Source organism: Plectropomus leopardus, chromosome 2 (genome assembly GCF_008729295.1).
Source record: "Plectropomus leopardus isolate mb chromosome 2, YSFRI_Pleo_2.0, whole genome shotgun sequence".
NCBI lineage: Eukaryota > Metazoa > Chordata > Actinopteri > Perciformes > Serranidae > Plectropomus > Plectropomus leopardus.
Window position 1 is genome coordinate 7447380 of NC_056464.1, and position 19066 is coordinate 7466445.

Consider the following 19066-nt stretch of genomic DNA (forward strand, 5'->3'; position numbering starts at 1 on the left):
TTAAATATATCCCCCAGTATATGCCACACTCATCTCTGATCCAAATCTCCCAACTGTTTCCCAACAATTTTAGTAAAATTAACAGATACAGAGACAGTATAAGGCAGCATCACACCCCTACTATGTATGCAGCCAACACCCCTACTGTTGTTATGCCTTGAAAAATTGCATGCCAGCAACAAGAGCCAAAGAGACTATAATGCATGCATGATGACTGGATTAAGATACATACACCTCATCATCGAAACTGCATGCGTAAGTAAATATACTATATTTGCTAATGTTTATTTAGCGAATGATATATTTGATTTGGGACATGGGCACAATAAATGGGCTGGCCGTGTGTGGAGATGTTTTCACAGATATTTTCGCAGCATGTCCCACTGAATATAGCTTGTATGATTTATGACCAATAAATATATTAATCTTTGCTGAATATATAATTGAGTGATGTAGAATTTCTGTCACTTTATCAACTGACACAGAACATTGTTTTTGTACTCTGACAGGTGTGGATTAATGGAGCCATTGTAGCCTGTTGGGGACATTAGCTTCTTTTTTCCCCCCACAGCTGCTGGAGTTTGTTTTTTCGGCACCTTAGTCCCTCCATTCTACCTCTTTTGTGTTTTTGTGAGTGAGTGGAGATAATACAGAGAAACATATTCTCTGCCATTTTCTACCTTTTGCATCAGGTTAAAAGCATTCTTGTTGCTGATAGTGGATGCACAACAAGGTTTGTTAAGTGCATTTCCATTGGAAAGCCCTTGACTCACCACAATTGCAGCCACAAAATGGCTATTGAATGCACCCATGCCGACTATTGTGGGACAGCCAGTATTATCTTCTGCTACAAATGGTGCACTGTTGCATGTTGGCAATGAACACACAGCCAATTCATTTTTTTTTGCCCAATAATTTATGAGGTTACAGCAAGCACAGTGGGCTGTTTGTAACCAAAATATTGAAAAGTTGTCCCACAGATAAGATTTGTTGCGTCCTTGAACGATCTTAGTAATTACAACTGGATGATCGAAAAACAACTAACACATGCCATGAATAATTACAAGGGAAAAAGATGAGCAAGAATGTTGCTGTATTGTTTTAAATCCTCTTTTGGAGGGATGTTGGTTTGTGGCTGAGAGGCATCTCTGAGCAACACTGAGCAGCACTCTCTGCACACAGAGTCGTGTTACAATTGAAAATATACAATCTATTGTGTGATCAATTTGTTTTTAGCCAGCTGAGCTATATGCAACGACATGAGCTCTGACAGCATCAGTGGCAGCATCTACATACGCAGAGATTCATTCCTTGGTGTTTTTATTAGAAGCTTTTGGCCTTATGATATCAGCCTACAGATTTATGCAGATTGCATGTTTGTCAGAGGTGATACCTTTAAATGCCATGTTCAGTTACATAAAAAAAGAAATAGCTTACCCCGCACTAAAATTAGCATGATGTTTGAAAGCTTCCTGGGGACTGGAAGCATACTCTGTTGTGTAGATTTAAGGTGTGCAGGGAGACACTTTCTTGAACTAGATTGCCTATTGAGCAGTTCTTCGAATTATGCATTACCCCGTGCATACCTTCCTATACGGCTCTGCATAGTCTGCCACTACATTCGCAACACAATGGTGAAATTTCTCTCGTAGAAAAGCTTCTGTAGTTTGAAGGTAGAAAGACTGGTTGCGATCTCCACTGTGGAGGCAGTTTATACAAAAGGACCTTTTTCCACTGTTGCAACACATTTTCACTCCCATCTTATTGAATACTGGAGCTCAGTCAGTGGCTGCACAAGTCAAACTATGACACTTCGCTTTCAGCTACCCCTCTGCGTCATTTTTGGATGCTCAGGCACGGCATGTTAATTTTCACTTAATAATAATAACATATAATGTGACTTTTCAAAATAAACTTCAGATTTCACAGGAAATGTAGTTTCTACTCATTAAATGCATACAAAAACAACAAAAGAAGAAATGACCCCAAAATTAGCAAGATATTAGCAAAAGGTATCAGAAAATCACCTGAAAATAAGTTTTACTTACCCAAAATTAGCAAGATATTAGCAAAAGGTATCAGAAAATCACCTGAAAATAAGTTTTACTTATAGTGATTTTATTATCTTTATTACTATTATTCATATTCTACCTCCACCCTCCCGCCACCCCCCGCTCTCCCTTTTTGTAGCCCTCCAGCTGTTATCCCATCCTTCTACACCCTCCTAGCCCCTCTCTTGTTTCCACACACCCCCTTCCGCTTCCCTTTCGCCCCCCTCGCGTTTCGCACTACGACCCCTATCCCGTCCCCGGCTCCTACCTTCTTACCCTCCCCCCCGCCTCCTGATCTTCCTCCCCCCGAGCTTTCCTGCCGCCTAACCGATTCTCCTCCCCCGTTGCCCTTTGTTCCCGCGTATGCCTCCGAACTTCGTCCTTCCAAAGTGCGCACTCTACCCCCCGTCTCCCTATCCCACCTTTTGCTTCTCCCCCCTTTCCCTCCCATCTCCAGCCCCACTCCCCCTGTTCCCCAATCCCCCCCACCCTCCCCCACCCCACTCGTCGCCTCGTCCACCCCTTCACCCCCTACACCTCTCACCCTCCATCTTACCCCACCAACTCACTTCCAACTCAATGAGCCACCCCCCCCCTCCCGTCCCCCCCCGTCCCCAGAACCTCATCAACCCCCCTCCCCGTCCTCACCCCTCCGTCCCCGCATCTTCACCACCACGTCCCCTCCACCCCTCCCCATTCGGGTCCTTCCCCCATACCCCCCCCGCCTCCGCTCCTCCCTCCCATCCCCCCGTCCCCCCCCCCCCCCCCCCCTCCCATGTCTCTGTTCGCCGTCCCTCTTCTGTCTCTCCTTAATCGCACCTTCCCCCCCCTATTCTCACTCCCGTCTGGCACCCTTTTCATTCTCACCCCTCCCCCTTACATCAAGCCCCCCTCTCCTCCCCTTTCCCTTTACCCCGCATTTACCGGCTCTCCCCTCCGCCTCCCCATTCGCACGCCTCCGCCACGTCCCACCCCTTACTCCCCCCCCGCATCCCGTACCGACCCTATTCAGTCACCCCCCCCCCCCCCCCCCCCCCCCCCCGCCCTTCCCCGCCTCCCTCCACCCCGCCTTTCCGGCCCAACCCTGAGCCCACACCCACCCGCCCCACTAGTCTCCCTACCTCCTCCCCAATCCCCCTCCCCTCCCCCTCCCACACTCCTGCTCCCTATGCATATCCATCCGCCCCCCTCCACCACCGCCTTACTTTCCCCCTAACCTGCGCCCCCCCATGCTGCCCTTCCCGCAACGCCAGTCCCCCCCTCCCTGCACCCACGACCTTCCCACCCTCCCCCTCCCCCCCCCCCTGCCCCCTCCACACCCTACGTAACTCCCCCCCCCCTCACACTCTATCACCCCCCCCCCCCCCCCTCCCCCCCAGCTTTCACCTTCCCCTCCCCACGACTCCAACACCCCCACACACCGCGGGGGGGGGGGGCCCAGCCCACCACAACACCCCAACCCAGACTCAAGCACCACTTTCCCCCTGCTCCCCCCGACAACGCCCCCACGGAACTTGCATAACAGCAAACCAAGCCCACACCACAAACACCAACCGCAGCTCTTTGACGAACCCCCGCACCCCACCGCCCTCACGCTATCCTCCCAGGACCCCCCCTCCCAACTCAACCCGCACAACAACCCTCCCACCCCCTTCTTTCCCACAACGCCTACCCAACTCCACACAAACCCCACACCTCACCTGCCCCCCCCCCCCCCACCCCCCACTCCCGGCCTCATTCCCCCCCCATCCCCCCCCTCCCGTCCCGCCTCCAAAATCCCCCTGCCCATTCCCCGCATTCCTCTCCCACACCCGTGCACCTACCCCCCAACCCCCGATTCCCCTCCCACCCAACAAACTGTACCCATTTCCCTCTCCCACCCCCTCCCTCCCCTTCAAACAGCCCTCCCGTCATTCCCCACGATTTACCCCCCCCTCCCCCACCTCCCCCCCCCCCGCCAAATGATCTACCTCCCCCACCCAACCCCTCACTCCCCCCCCTACGCTCCCCCCCTCCCCCTCCCCCCCAACCTCGCCCTACAACACTCTCCCTCCCCCCCCCCGACCTATTACCCCATCCCCTCAACTCCCACCTCCCCTGCCTTCACACTCCCCCCCCTCTCCCATCTTGCCACTTACTCGTTATCCTCCCTCCCACCAACCGCTCTTCCGTTTCCTCAAAACCCCACCTGCCTCAAGCCCCACTTCCCTGCCCTCCTTCAAGCCCCACCTGCCCGACACACCCCATGTACTCGCCCCATCCTCCACTCCTCGCGCGCCCACTCCCCCCCCCTCGTCTTCTAATCGCTCCAAAATCTTCCCTCCCCCCACATCTCCCTCCCCTACCCCCCCCCCCCCCCTGCCCAGTCTACACCTCCCCCCCCACCCCTGCAATCTCCCTCCCACCCCTCCGCTCCCAATCCGACTCCCTACCTCCTCAATTTCCCCCTCATCCCAACCATGCTTCCCGCACTCTCCAACCTCCATACCCCTTCCCCCCCTCCCCCCCCCCCCCGGGCTTATTACCGTCCCCCCTCCCCGTACCCCAAGTCCCCCCCCCCCCCCCTCCCCCCCCCCCGTACCCCCCCCCCCTCCCCCTCCCTCACACTCACCACCCTCCGCACCCCCCCTTCCTACTACGCCTTCACCCTGAAGTGCTCCTCCGCCTCCTACCCTTCCCCCCCGCGTTTCCCGTCTCACCGGCTTTCTCCCCATACCGCCATCCGCACCTTCCCGAGCGGGCACACACTTCGCTGCGCTCCTATTCCTCCGACCTCCACTTTCGTGCCCGAGCCCCTCCTCCAGATTTCATCACTCTCTTCGACCCAATTTATCCCCACCTTACCTACCCGTCCGAGCTGCCGTTCTCATACTAGTCCAACACACCCCCTCCCCTCCTACCTTGCCCGTTTCTCTAACTCGCGCTTTCCCCTCCCGACCTTTACACTTCTCCCCATCCCCCCTCGTCTCCCACTCTCTCTCCTTCCTCTCCCGCGCTTCTCCTCCTGCCCCTTCTACCGCGCCCCCCCTCTCTCTCACCTTCCCGGCTTATCTACCCCCGGCTCCCCCCCTCCCCTCCCCACACGCCCCCGAGCAGCTCTTATCCGACCCCTCTCCCCCTACCCCGCCCGCCTGTCCACTCTCCTTCCCGTTTCGGATTCTCCGTTCGCCCCATCCTGACTCACTCTTCCTGCGCCCCCGCCCACCCTGACACCCTACTACTCGTCACGCCCGCCGCCTCCCTACTGCTTGCGCCCCACACTCCCCACCGTCATCTCTCTGTGGCCCCCCCTCCCCGATACCCCCCGCACACGACTAAGAATCGACCTAGACGAAACAACGACACTCTCTGCACACAGAGTCGTGTTACAATTGAAAATACACAATCTATTGTGTGATCAATTTGTTTTTAGCCAGCTGAGCTATATGCAACGACATGAGCTCTGACAGCATCAGTGGCAGCATCTACATACGCAGAGATTCATTCCTTGGTGTTTTTATTAGAAGCTTTTGGCCTTATGATATCAGCCTACAGATTTATGCAGATTGCATGTTTGTCAGAGGTGATACCTTTAAATGCCATGTTCAGTTACATAAAAAAAGAAATAGCTTACCCCGCACTAAAATTAGCATGATGTTTGAAAGCTTCCTGGGGACTGGAAGCATACTCTGTTGTGTAGATTTAAGGTGTGCAGGGAGACACTTTCTTGAACTAGATTGCCTATTGAGCAGTTCTTCGAATTATGCATTACCCCGTGCATACCTTCCTATACGGCTCTGCATAGTCTGCCACTACATTCGCAACACAATGCTGAAATTTCTCTCGTAGAAAAGCTTCTGTAGTTTGAAGGTAGAAAGACTGGTTGCGATCTCCACTGTGGAGGCAGTTTATACAAAAGGACCTTTTTCCACTGTTGCAACACATTTTCACTCCCATCTTATTGAATACTGGAGCTCAGTCAGTGGCTGCACAAGTCAAACTATGACACTTCGCTTTCAGCTACCCCTCTGCGTCATTTTTGGATGCTCAGGCACGGCATGTTAATTTTCACTTAATAATAATAACATATAATGTGACTTTTCAAAATAAACTTCAGATTTCACAGGAAATGTAGTTTCTACTCATTAAATGCATACAAAAACAACAAAAGAAGAAATGACCCCAAAATTAGCAAGATATTAGCAAAAGGTATCAGAAAATCACCTGAAAATAAGTTTTACTTATAATTATTTTATTATTGTTATTATTATTATTATTATTATTAGTAGTAGTAGTAGTAGTAGTAGTAGTAGTAGTTATGTTTTTGTAATAACATCAGTAAATACAGTTGACAGTGATAGTAATTCATAAATTCATTGTTTGCTTAAAAAAATATGAATAAATGTAAATAAGTAAATGAAATGAGCAACTCATTGAGTGGTTCATTGTCCATGCAGTCATTTAGTCCATCTGTTCAACTACTTCATTCATAGTCATTTGCGTTCCCTCCGTAAATAAACTTGGACACTTAAAGTGGGTTTGGTAATGAATGGGGAGAGGTGCTCAACAAGAATAACATGAATCATCTTAAATTCTGATATACTGTGGAGCTTGGCAGATTGGGGAGTATTTTATTTTCCAAAGGGACACTCGATGAAGCGGCAGTGTGAGACTGAAGAACACTTCCTGCAGCCTCCTGTCTCGGCAGGCAATATTTGACATGGTGCTCATCAGGATACAATACAACATAATGATTGATCTGTATCTTCCTCAGTTTCAATGTTACATTAACAGCTTTCTAACACCTGAAGTCTTCTTCAGATTGATTTACTGTAGGTTACTTACTGGTCAAGAAAGGCTTCATGAAGCCATGTTCTGCACCACTTGGGCAAGAATGGAAACTCAATAAGGAAGTGGGAAGGACAAAAAAAAAAAAATGAATCGACTTCCTGATAATATATTAATGTCATCATCCGGCCCTAACTCACACACTTATAGACCATGATTCAGCTGAACTGTGTGAAGGCTCTAGAGCTCATTACACACAGCATAATCAGACCAGCACTCACTTCTCATCTCTTACTGCAGATTGAGAACTAATCTGTACCCCATTTCACTAAATGCAGCCTGATTTTCTCATTTCAGCAGTTAAACTTGTAGCTGGTAACTTTTATCAAAGAAGTTTTTGTCATATTTGCTGAGGCTGTCTCTACATCCATACAGGATGAGACAGATTATCTGTGAAAAAAATCATTTTCCTCCACCTGCTCGTAGTGCTTCTTATAGCATTTGCAAGAATCCGCCACGAGTGAATGAAATCAACCAATCAGAGGTCATGTGCAAAATGTTTATGACCTGGGTGCTATGTGGAACACAGTCGAGCCGAAACCAAGCACTACCCACCAACCAGACAGTACACTACAATATGTTTCTCAAAACATTTTAGGCCAGAAATAGGCAATGCAGTTACAGAATCTTGATTCACTTTTTTCATTTTTCATTCAGCACTGCGTAGTTTTACTGCAGTTGATGAGCAGTGACTGATATGATAGATATTGATGGCTGCGATGTCATGTCATGTCATGTCATGTCATGTACCTAATTTTTTACCACTCGTAGCCCTCATGAAAATAAAATCCTTGTTAAACTGTAAATTCTTCTTTCTTCTTCGTCCTCTTAAGCTTCTTTTTCCTTTCTAGATTTCAGATGGAAAAGTACAATCCAAGATCTATGTTTACTTTTAAACTTGATAGAACAATCGATGCAGCATAAAGGCAGATGGATATAAGTGAACAGGCTGATATCAGATGGCGGAAAAAATCTGGATTCTGGTCGCCTCATCTTTAAAAAATAACAACAATTAAGGCCTGACAAAGAAAAAAGAGTGATTAAGTCTGTTCATTTTCCTTATCTTTAAAGTGTCATTGATACTTTCTAAAGCCATGAACAAGAAGCACACTGTGATAATAGGCCCTTAATGGAGTAACTGAGACTTGTGTTGTGTCATTTACAACAAAGAGCTCTAACCGCATGAAACCAGCTGATTACACCTCGGCATGGACACATAATCCAAACATCACTGGGCAGATAAATAAATAAATGAACAAATAAAAGCAGGTTGACAAAAGTAAATGAAGGCCTTTTTCCAGACAGTTGTTCTACATAAATCAGGCTCTATATCCTATTACCACCTAAATAGCTGTTGAAGACACGTCTCACTTCAAATCATTCTGCTCAGTGCCGCCGTGTTGTGACAGGCATTTCAAATTGATATGTTTTGTCTGCCTGTGGTTTTGCCCTTCAAAATGCTTAAAGCATTATCAACCTGTTTCTGACACCGACTAATTGGCGTTTTAACAAGCAGGCCGGAGTTTTATAGTCCGCTGTGTTGTCTTCCCTTGTTGTCCTACAGGGAGCAGTGTCCTGCAGAGTCCTGTCTTCACCAAGCAGCCTGGCAGCATTGTGTATCCTGTGGAGACGGTGGAGAAGAACAGGGAGGTGGTGTTCAGTTGTGAAGCGCAGGGGAGCCCGCCACCCATCTACCGGTGAGTGTGGGACTGCTGGGTGTTGTCTGTCCCCCTCTGCACATTGCTCCTCCCCATCAATGCTGCTTGATCCTATACCACTGACATTTCTTATTATTTTTTTAAACAACTTATCACCGGAAAATGTTTCAATCGTGTCTTGAAAAATCTCTCTTGACCATAAACTGCATAAAATAACACAATATTTACAAAATAACACTAGCTACTAGTGTGCATTGGCAACTATGGTTAACTGTGACAATGCTAAATCTTTTTCTCAGCAAAAAACAGTTGTAAAATCAGTCAAACAAATTCTTTTTGCCAAAAAAAACACTTAGCATTCAACACCTTAGAGAGCCTTTTAGTACATTTATATACTGAGAAAGACTTCTTCAGGAAAACAAAATGTTACATTTAACTTCCATGAACTGAAAACACACTGAAATGGCCGTTACGGCTGTGCCTATACCATATGAATGTGCAGTTATGCCATTGTTGGTTACCTGGGGAATGTCTCCGTTGTAGAAACACGTCTTTGTCCCAAGTCCTCACATATTTTTTATTCTATGTAAGTGCACCAGATACTGAGACTTTGCAGACTAGGTTTCATCATTACTGACAGTGTTTCAATCTGACACGGTGCAGCAGAGTATCATGTGGACCACAAGTAGCCATCCGGCTACGATCTTACTTGACACCCCTCCGTCCGCATGACATGCTGTCGTGGCAAGTGCCGTCCAGCCATCCGGTGGTGTATCATAACTTTGCGTACGGTTCTGTCCTGCTGTGTTCCCAGCTGATGCCACCCAGCAACGTATCATACAGCCGCAAACAGTGGCTTTTGCCACTGGGATCTCATGCCAAAATCACTGCAAAAGTGGCAGCATTTGAATGAGAATGAGCTGGTGGCAGTAATTTGTTAAGGGACGACACCCATCTGTCACTCAAACTGGCCACGCCCTAAACTATGCTCAGCTTTCAGCCTTGATAACATTGAAAGAGGTGAGTTATAAAAATATTCACCCCCTGAATGTTGGCTAAAGAAACCAAAGGTAATTGTTGTACTACGCTTTAAAGTGCTGCTGCTAAGTTTGGCATTTCAGTTTTTTGCACTTCTGCATCGCCTTCACTTTTCAGCCCTGGATGTTGCCGCTTGCTTTTAGCATTTTGGTAGCTCTAAATACCAATAAGAAAAAGCTGTTGGAAAACTTAATAGCTAATCCTGTGACATAATGGAGTGTAATTCATGTGATTTCCAACTCAACCAACTCAACCAAGCGAGAAGTAAAAATACTGCGGTGTAAAAATACTCCATTAGAAGTAAAAATCCTGCATTCAAGATATGAAAAAAACCCAAAGATTGGACCCAAAAAAAAAGAAAGAAAGATAAGAAACTGCACAAAAACATCTTAGGATTCAAGTTATTTTATATTCTGAAAGAAAAAGGGATCTAGGTGGACAAGTTTGAGATGTTTCTCAGCACTTAGGCCTCATTTCTGTGTTTATTTTATCTAATTCATGTAAAATTAGATGTAAAAGTAGAAATAAAAACTAGAATGGTTCAAAGGCGTGTCCAAAATGTACTCGGTCTTTAGAAGTGTTTAATCTTTTAAAATCCTACTAATTTGGTAAGAATACAAAGTAATTACAGAATCATGGATTTGCCGCACTCTCATGTGACTACTAAACTAAAACGATGACCCGTACAACAGAGATCACGTATTGTTCTTTTGATCTCAGTTTAATCCGTTCACTCTACATGACACTTCTGCCCCAAACTAGAGACCAGAAAGTTTCTAATCTGACAAAGCCTGAAGCTGCCCCAGCAACAGTGAATTAGACTTCTCATGGACTTTTGAGCTTCTTCTTTCAAATGCTCATTGTAGTCTTTAACAGTAATGAAGCAGAGAAGCTGTCTGTATTCTGGAATATGGTGCTGGGTTTTTGTCACCATGTCCTCAGATTCTTCCTCACATTTACCCTGAATGAAATTGCTCCAGGATTTGTCTCTTGATGCAGCAACAAGAGAGTCTTGGCTCTCGGTTGTCTCTAGGTTTCACAAAAGACTCGTTCATCCTTGCAAGTCAGGCCTGAGCTGATCGGGATCATAGGGATGTGTTACATGATTTCTATTTTGTGGTGGATTTTCCACTCGACCCCCTGCTGGAAGCGCGTCTCGTCTATCTGCAGCCTTGGAATGCCTGTTAAGCTTTGCATGCACCCGGCTCATACCTCGTTTTTTTTTTTTTTTTTTCTGCCGCGGAGTTCAAAGAGCAGCGGTTTTTCCCTCTTTATTTCCTCCGTGCATGGACCATTAGTCTATTGAAAGAGTGCCGTGTTGTGTTGGAGCATCTCTGGCAAGTAAAAGTTCAGATCAATCATGTTTGCTCACTGAAATTGCTGGGCTGAGATGTGGAAGGATTGGTACATTTAATACTTGGGATTGGGCCAGCTTAGAGGGTGACCTAATCAGCTGTTTCCTGTCAAGGTCGCCGCGCGGCCCTGTCAGAGCGGCTGCCGCCTTCTAAAGATGTGTTGCAGCGAGAGGACAACAGCTAAATCATGTTCAAAGTTCATTAACTGCACAGCAGTAAACTGTGACAGTTTGAGCTGCACTGTTTACATTTAATGCCACCAGTAGATATATGTGCACAGATTGTTCTGCACTAAACCTGAATGGAGAGAAACAAAGAAAGTTTTTTTTTTATTTTAAGAAAACATTTAGATGAATAATTAAGAAGCCTTTAATGAATATGGACTGAACCCATATTGACACAACAGCCATCCTTTGGGTGTTTTGATACACAGTGCAGCCAGACTAATGGGTAGTCTCATTCCACACAGCAGTGTTAACCCTTAGAAACCTGAACATATTGGCTGATTTCTTTACAAAACATAAAAAAAAATATGTTAAAATGATAAAGGATAACAAATGATGAAGAGAAAAGTAAAAAGGTACAAGAAAATTACCGGAAAATTGAAAAAAATAAACTAAAAAATGAAAAGAAGAAGTACTTTAGAGATGTCATAACTTTTTTTTACATAATTTTAAATATGTAATTTTTTTTGTAAATTTTAAACAGTAATTGCATTTTAGTTACTCAGGGTGCAAACATTTAAATATTTGTGAAAGGTGTCTGCATGCAGCACAAGAAAAGTCATGTTGCTTCAGGTTTCAAAGGATTGAACTAGCTCCATATTTTGGAAAATCTATTTATTTGGTTTCTTGTGTGTCAGATGATAATTGCTTTTGTTGGACGACATATTTCCCAAAAATAATTGCAATAAATGATATTTTATTGTAATTTGAGACCATTTTATGCCACTGATATAATGATAATATAATAGCAAAATACGCCCCTTCAAAGAGGTCAGCAAAGTGGTTGAGGTCATGTCCATATATGTGCAATAAGTTGATAATGTATTAATTGTGACAGACCTAGATACCAGTCTGATTATCAGTCTGAAATGATAATAACAAATGTAACAATGACTCAGCAACATTGGCTGACTAATAACTATAAAACTATACTGCAGTTTCTATTCAAATTTTAAGAACAGCTATAATACCTCTGTGACTGTCATGTTTTTTTCTCTTGATGTTTAATGTTTATGTAGCACTTTTATTTTGAGGTCACAGTCTGCTGGAATTACAGCATCCTTTGGATGAAATGTTTTTACGATGAACCAAATCTGATAAATTGAAGAGCAGTTCACAGTATGTTCCATCTCACTCTGTCCACCGTATATGTGCTCTAAGAGAGGGGAAGAGGTCAAGTTCTTCATTCATGTGTGGGTGACTTGTGGCTGTGAGGCCGTTGATGCAGTACTCTCTCATCGCTGGAGGCGTTCGACTTTGTGAAGTCACTGCCATGCTGGGCCGCCAGATAGTTGCAGGCCATTGGGTAAGCAGGGTTCCCAGTGCGAGAGGTGTAGCGGTGTTCAGGTACGTGGTCCCTTGGTCTGCTGTTAGTTTGATCTATGTAAAAGCAGTCACAGGGGATCGAAACTGCAGACAATGTGGGTGGTGTTACATTTCACAAAGATCCTTTAAAAAACTTGAATTCTTCAAACATGTTTTCAGTGCAATTTTTTTACTGCATTTTATGGCACATAAGGAGATGCTTATGAACTCTGAAAGTGTAGCGCTGGCTCAGAAGACACAAGGGAAGTTTCCCTCAGAACATCTTAAGTATTGTGGCAATATGGTAAATGGTACAGTGCTTTAGATTGATTTTTGTATGTTACGCCCTCATCCATAGTTGAGGGCATATTTTCTTGTCATTGTGAAGTTTGGGGATTTCAGTAGCACTTATTGCTGAAACGTGGACAGAAAACCCAGAGCTGGCAGTGCAGAGAAGGTATGCCAAAGAAAAAAGAGAAAAGGGCTTTGGTTGACGGTGCATAGTGTGCGGAAATAATGTATTTACTGAGGCAGTCTGCTTGTGCTGATGAGGACAACGATGGTGAAGAGGCAGAAACATCATAAAGGAGTGGGAGGGGAGCAGATGCTTTACATGCGTGAGTGTGATATAGTGTGACTATAATATGCTTTGTATGATGTGTTAATGATGTTCTTAATGGGAATTTAGTTCGCTGTAAACACTGTGCTTTGTGTGGATATAGAGTGATTTAAGAGATGTTTTTTATAGACTGACACAAAGTTAGCATCACTCTTGTTCCCTCGTAAAAAGCCTATGGGATTTTCCCATTGGATTTTAGATTATTGCAGAAAAAAGCTCTGTGGTGAACAAACATTTATGATACTTATATGTTTTGTTCAGCTCATTAAAATAGAAAACAAACACTTTGGGTTCCCAGAATCAGGCTAATTCTACTACTTGTATAACATTCCGTGTTTAAGCCTTTGAAACCTGAGCAAACTGGCTTGATTTCTTTCAAAAACAAGGGAAGAAGGCAATAAATGAAATGAAAATAAAATAGTAAAAAGGACCTGAAAATTAATAAAAGAAAAACAACCGAAACAAAAGATTAGAAGAATTCTGTTGCATAATTTAAAATCATAATTATGATAATTATCAATTAAATTGTTTTTTTTCTTAGCTTTTTTCCATTTTTTCCCCTTGACATCTTCCACTAGTTTTGTAAAATGATTTTCTAAATCTATTCATTTCTTGCAGTTTGTGAAAGATTTCTTACTGATTTACTCATTGCCTTTCCCTGCATGTTTTTTTTTTTTTGGGACATATTTGCTTACCCAAGAACTGATTCCACAGAGAGCTGCTCAGAGTTTGCCCAAGAGGTTTATTTTTGTCCTCAGTTGTGTCATAGGACAGGATTTCTTGGGTTCAGAGCCCAGCAGGTGACCTGACAGGCCATACAGACAGCACTAGCCAGCAGGGTTTCAAAGGTTTAAAAACCTGGCGTTAGAAAGCAGCACAACAAGTGATGTCACTTTAGATGTCAAATGATTAAACACATTTGACTGTTTTTCAATAGTTTAATGATTCTGAAAAACAGGCTATTAAGTCACATTAGGTGCCAGGTCATTACATTATTTCAACTAAGAATGTTTGTGAGGAGGAAAATTTTGGAAAATTAGCCTAACACAAGCAATAAATGAACAGATTGTGTGTGTTGTACTTTTATATTAATGATTTGTTGACTGTTAAACATGTGTCAGTTTGAATTTGGTGTATCAAATCTGGGTCGCTTGACAGCAAATTAGCGGGCCATTTTTTGTTGTCAATCTGCCACTTAAAAGTAATCTTTTCTTCCCGCTTTTAGCACCAGTTATAGGGGACACTAGAGGCTTCTTTACTTTGTAATGCGCTACACACACAGTAACTACTCTATATTTGCTTTAAGAATTTAACTGTCAATGTACTTAAAATGTAACTTTCAAGGTGTAGTAGCACAATGTAGTGTTTTTTTAAAGTAGTTTTAACTCTGACAGTATTGAGTAAATCCTATGAGTTTTTGAAGCTTTTTACTTTAAGAATTATCAACTAACCCCAAGAATCACTTCTTTAAGGGTACCATAAAACTTGAATTAATAGCCTGGGCTTCTATTTGCTCAAATAATTGAACTCAACAGGCTTATATTTGGGACATTTGATTTTATTCAAAAACATAGGAGGAAGGTAATGAGCAACCAAAGAGGAAATGATCTAGAGGTTAGCAAGATATCTGTGAAAAGTACCTGGAAATTTGCCAAACAAAAATCCAAACAAATAAACAAACAAAAAAGAGAGAAAAAGTCATTGTGAAAAATTATCTGAAAGGATAGGTAGCCAACAACACGGTTCTATACATCTAAAGAACTTCTGTAAGAGTGAACTGCATTGTAAACGTCTAATTGAGACAGTCCTGTACTCGTCAAAATGCGTCACCACACCAGGCTAGTAAGAGGGACTGGGTGTTGGCTTATATTTGAAGTTTTACGGTGACTAAAACTGTCAAATGAATATAGAGCCATAAAAACTACAATATTTGCCACCAAAGTGTGGTTGAGTAGAAGTATAAAATGGCATAAAATGGAAATACTCAAGTAAAAGTAACTCAATATCTCACTTAAGTACAGTGCTTGACTTAACACATCAAAGCGCCAGGCTTAAGAAAAAGGAACAGACCTAACATTCACAGCCTCGTGAGCCAGATGGTGTTGTATTATGCCGCTGTGTACACGGCCTGTTGTTACATGATTGCATAAAGCATGTGCCTAACAAATGGAACTGCTGTTGTGGCCTGCTTGCCAGCATAAATCATTGTAAACGGAATTATTAAATAATGTTGTTTATATGTGTTGGATGTAATCTGTTGCTGCGGAGGAGGAGGGAACGCGGTGGTGGCGGCCACTGTTTCACCTCATGCTGCTTTCTATCACTGTTCCTGAACTGCTCTCAATATAACCGTAGTTAGACTGTGCTCGAGTTTCACACAAATTAGAGTATCTGTCACTTAGTGGCCTTAAAGTTGTTATCTAATTGGCTTAAAGAGACAAGAGCTGTCATAGGGCTCTCAATTTGTCAAAACAGAACATTGGCAGCTCTGGGTGGGCAATTATCCTTAACCACCACTATGTTTAACTACCACACACAATTTACAGTCCTCCAACTGGGTAAATTCTTAATCCTTTTTCAACATTGGGAACATGATAACTCACTCAGATACATCAAAACATTTTTTCAAGCTCAATTAGCTATCCCGTATAATGTTTTAGAAAGATAAAGGATAAAGCTCGGAATCGACAACTGTCAGAGAAAATCTTTTGCAACATTTGGTTTTCAAGCTGTCGCGTTTCAATAAACCGCTTCAATACGGATACAATGCCGACTCTCTCCGAGTAATTATGACTGTGAAAAGGCTGCTTTCATATTTGATGGGTTCCCTTTTAAGAAACAGAAGAAAACACTATCTGAGCCCGCTGCTGAGGGTTTGGAGTGTTGCTCCCCTCCCTCCCCTGTCTGCTCTGCTTTTTCACTCCACTCAAAGGTGGCTGTAAGATATTTATGTTGATTTTTGTTTGTTCCACCTCAGCTGCAAATGAATCGCTGCTGTAGTCCTGCGAGACTGTGGCCACCACCCCCCCCAGGCTCTTCTCTATTGTGTGCCATAATAAGGCTCTTGAGAGAGCACACTTACTTATGACTGAACTGGAGAAGGGCCATGAAAGACCATTGTGCTGCACACTTTGTCTATTAAAAGAAAAAAAAAAGTCAGTAGAGGCGCTCTGTGAGTGCTGTAACGCCCAGCCCACAAATATCCTGCTGTTTGTGAGACATTTCAGCTCGGGTAGGCGGGTAAGCAATACAGTCTGACATTGTTTTTCATGTAATCAGCTCCTACTTGTGTATTATATGATGATCCAGGATTGACTCCAGTGACCACGACATCAAAATTGCTTGATTTTCTGCAACAGCAAAAAAGCAAATGAGTCCATTCTGTTGGGTATATTCCTATAAAAGCTGTAATAGAGCAAGAGAATAGCACAATGATAACGCAACACCGCTGTCAGTGTTTCCTCAAAAAGGTTCTTATGCCTCAGAGGCATCAAATTGGCACAAGAGAAGTTAGATAGCAGCGCGCACAAACAGCTCTGCACAGCTTCTTTCTACTGTAGAAAAGGAGCTTTAGCAAAGCCACATTTTTATGCCTCCATAGGGGTGGTAGCTGTGGCTGTAAGCATGCTTTCAGGTTGTCCTTCTGTCCGTCCTATTGTCATAAATGCCATCTCCAGAACACCTAAAAGGAATGTCTTCAAATTTGGCAAAATGTCAACGTTAACTTAACAACGAACTTATAAGATTTTGGTGGTCATAGGTCAAAGGTCAATGTCATTGTGACCCTGTCTTTCAATATCTTATGAATGTAATATCTCAAGAACACCTTATGATATATATTTTGTTAAATTTGGCCCAAATGTCCCCTTCACCCAAGGCTGAACTGATGTTTGTAGGTGTTTGTGTTCAATGGTCAAGGTCAGCTTAAACTTGCATCTGTCTCATTTTTGTGTATGCAATGACATACACAAGAACACCTTGAGTGAATTTTACAAATTTGGCACGAACATCCACTTTGGCACAAGGATGAAACAATTTAAATTTGATGGTCATAGGTCAAAGGTTAATATAATTTTGACCTTGTATTTCTTATTCTTGTGAGTGTGATATATCAAGAATGCCTTGTGATTTTTTTTTTTTTTTTTTTTTTTTTTAATTTGGCTCAAATGTCCATTTGGACCAAAGGATGATCTATTTAAGAATATGGTGGTCAAAGGTCAAGGTCACTGTGACCTCATCAGTTGCATTCTTCTGAACCCAGTTTCTCAGAAACACAATGAGGAAATTTCCTCAAAATTTAGCACAAACATCTACTCAGACTCAAAGATGAAATTATTCAAATGTGTTGGTCAAAAGTTACTGTGACCTTGCCTGTCTCGTTCTTGTAAATATGATATCTCAAGAGGGCCTTGAGAAAACCTTGTCAAATTTGATACAAATGTTCAATTGGATTTAAGAATGAACTGTCTAGAATTTGATGTCAGAGGTCAAGGTCCCTGTGACCTTGCAAAATATGGTTTTTAGCACTAACTCACGGAATTCATATGCTATTTACGACAAAATTTTACACAAATGGCTAATAGGATAAAATGATGATGTGATGACATTTTATATCCAAATGGTCAAAGATCAGCTTCACTGTAGTGTCATAATGTTCTGCAAAAAAAAAAAAACATTTTTGTTGGCCATTACTCAACATAATAACTCAGCAACAGAAGGGGAGACATTTGGTCGGATACAGATTTGGTGACACTAATCTCTGGTGTCTATCTTGAAACTGTGTTGATTGTACAGATCTTCTGTGCTGCCGGAGTGAAGATGCGTGCGAAGCATCCATGTTTTTTACAGACATGAATGTAAACTGTTAACTGCAAATTGACAGGTTGGCGGAGGGATGCAACCACAAGGCAGTAATTCTAGTTTTCACACCAAAGCTGTTTTCTCTTCCAAGTGTAACAATACACCGTTTCCCCAGCTGAACCTGAAATCATTCAGAGAAAATTAAAAAATCAAAGCAGGAGGAAATTTAGAAGTTCTCCTCGAAGAAATAATCAGCAGCTAAATCACATTGGGTCCTAATCAAATCTGCATTGTCCATTTTGCGATAATTTATAAAATGCTCCTTTCATGCTTGTTTATCTGTGCAGCCTTTTATTGCTTTGATGGTTATATATCATCGACAACAAATAACAGCGCCTGAGCTTTTCTTTTTGTTTTTTTTTTGTTGCACCCTGGCTGAAGTAAGTTATGGCTTGAAACCATTGTCCTGAAATGACTGATTTTCCTCCCATCTGTGTTTTCTAATAAGGTGCATCTGTGTGGAGAGATTGAAGAATTTGTTGCCATTTTAAGTGAATTATACCCTTCGTTGATCACCCGTAACACCAATGATTAGCGGGTGGACTCGTCCGGAATGCACAAGTGTGAAGGCAAGGTTGCAGGCATTTGTTTTAATTGTGGCAACATAATGATTAAGCAGCATTTTTATGCGCTTTGACTGGGGTCTGGCAAGATGGATGGCCTGCAATGCTATCTATTCTCAGGGAGTCAAGTCCTTGGCACCACATTGGTTCACTGTTGCTTAGATTAACACAAAGCCGGAGGGCACGAATTCTGGGCCTCTCTCCACCTTTTATTTCTCTCCTGTTAAAAAAAACAATCAAATGTACAAGTCACGTTCCACCTCTTGTAGTCTGGAATGCTTCCATCGCTCCAGTCCACACTGAGCAATGTTTAACTTGTTAATTTACATGTTAATTTTCTCCATTTATTTTTTTATTTTTTTTTTTTAGATGGAAATTGAATGGCACGGAAATCAGTCCCAAATCTGGATCTCACTACAGCCTTTCTGGAGGCAACCTCAGAATCAGCCATCTGAACAAAGACCAAGATGCTGGAACGTATCAGTGCCTCGCCTCCAACTCTTTCGGGACCATCGTCAGCCGAGAGGCCAGTCTAACCTTTGCATGTGAGTCTCGTTTTTTTCTCC

The 19066-nt window shown here is 43.3% G+C and overlaps 1 protein-coding gene across 1 annotated transcript in view; it reads left to right on the forward strand.

The window, feature by feature from the left end:
• cntn4 (contactin 4) overlaps window positions 1–19066 on the forward strand; it is a 182560-nt gene that overhangs the window by 33160 nt on the left and 130334 nt on the right. The window contains exons 2-3 of the mRNA XM_042495354.1: window positions 8443–8575; window positions 18870–19045. Coding sequence (XP_042351288.1) covers window positions 8443–8575; window positions 18870–19045 — 309 coding nt within the window. The remainder of the gene's footprint in view (window positions 1–8442; window positions 8576–18869; window positions 19046–19066) is intronic.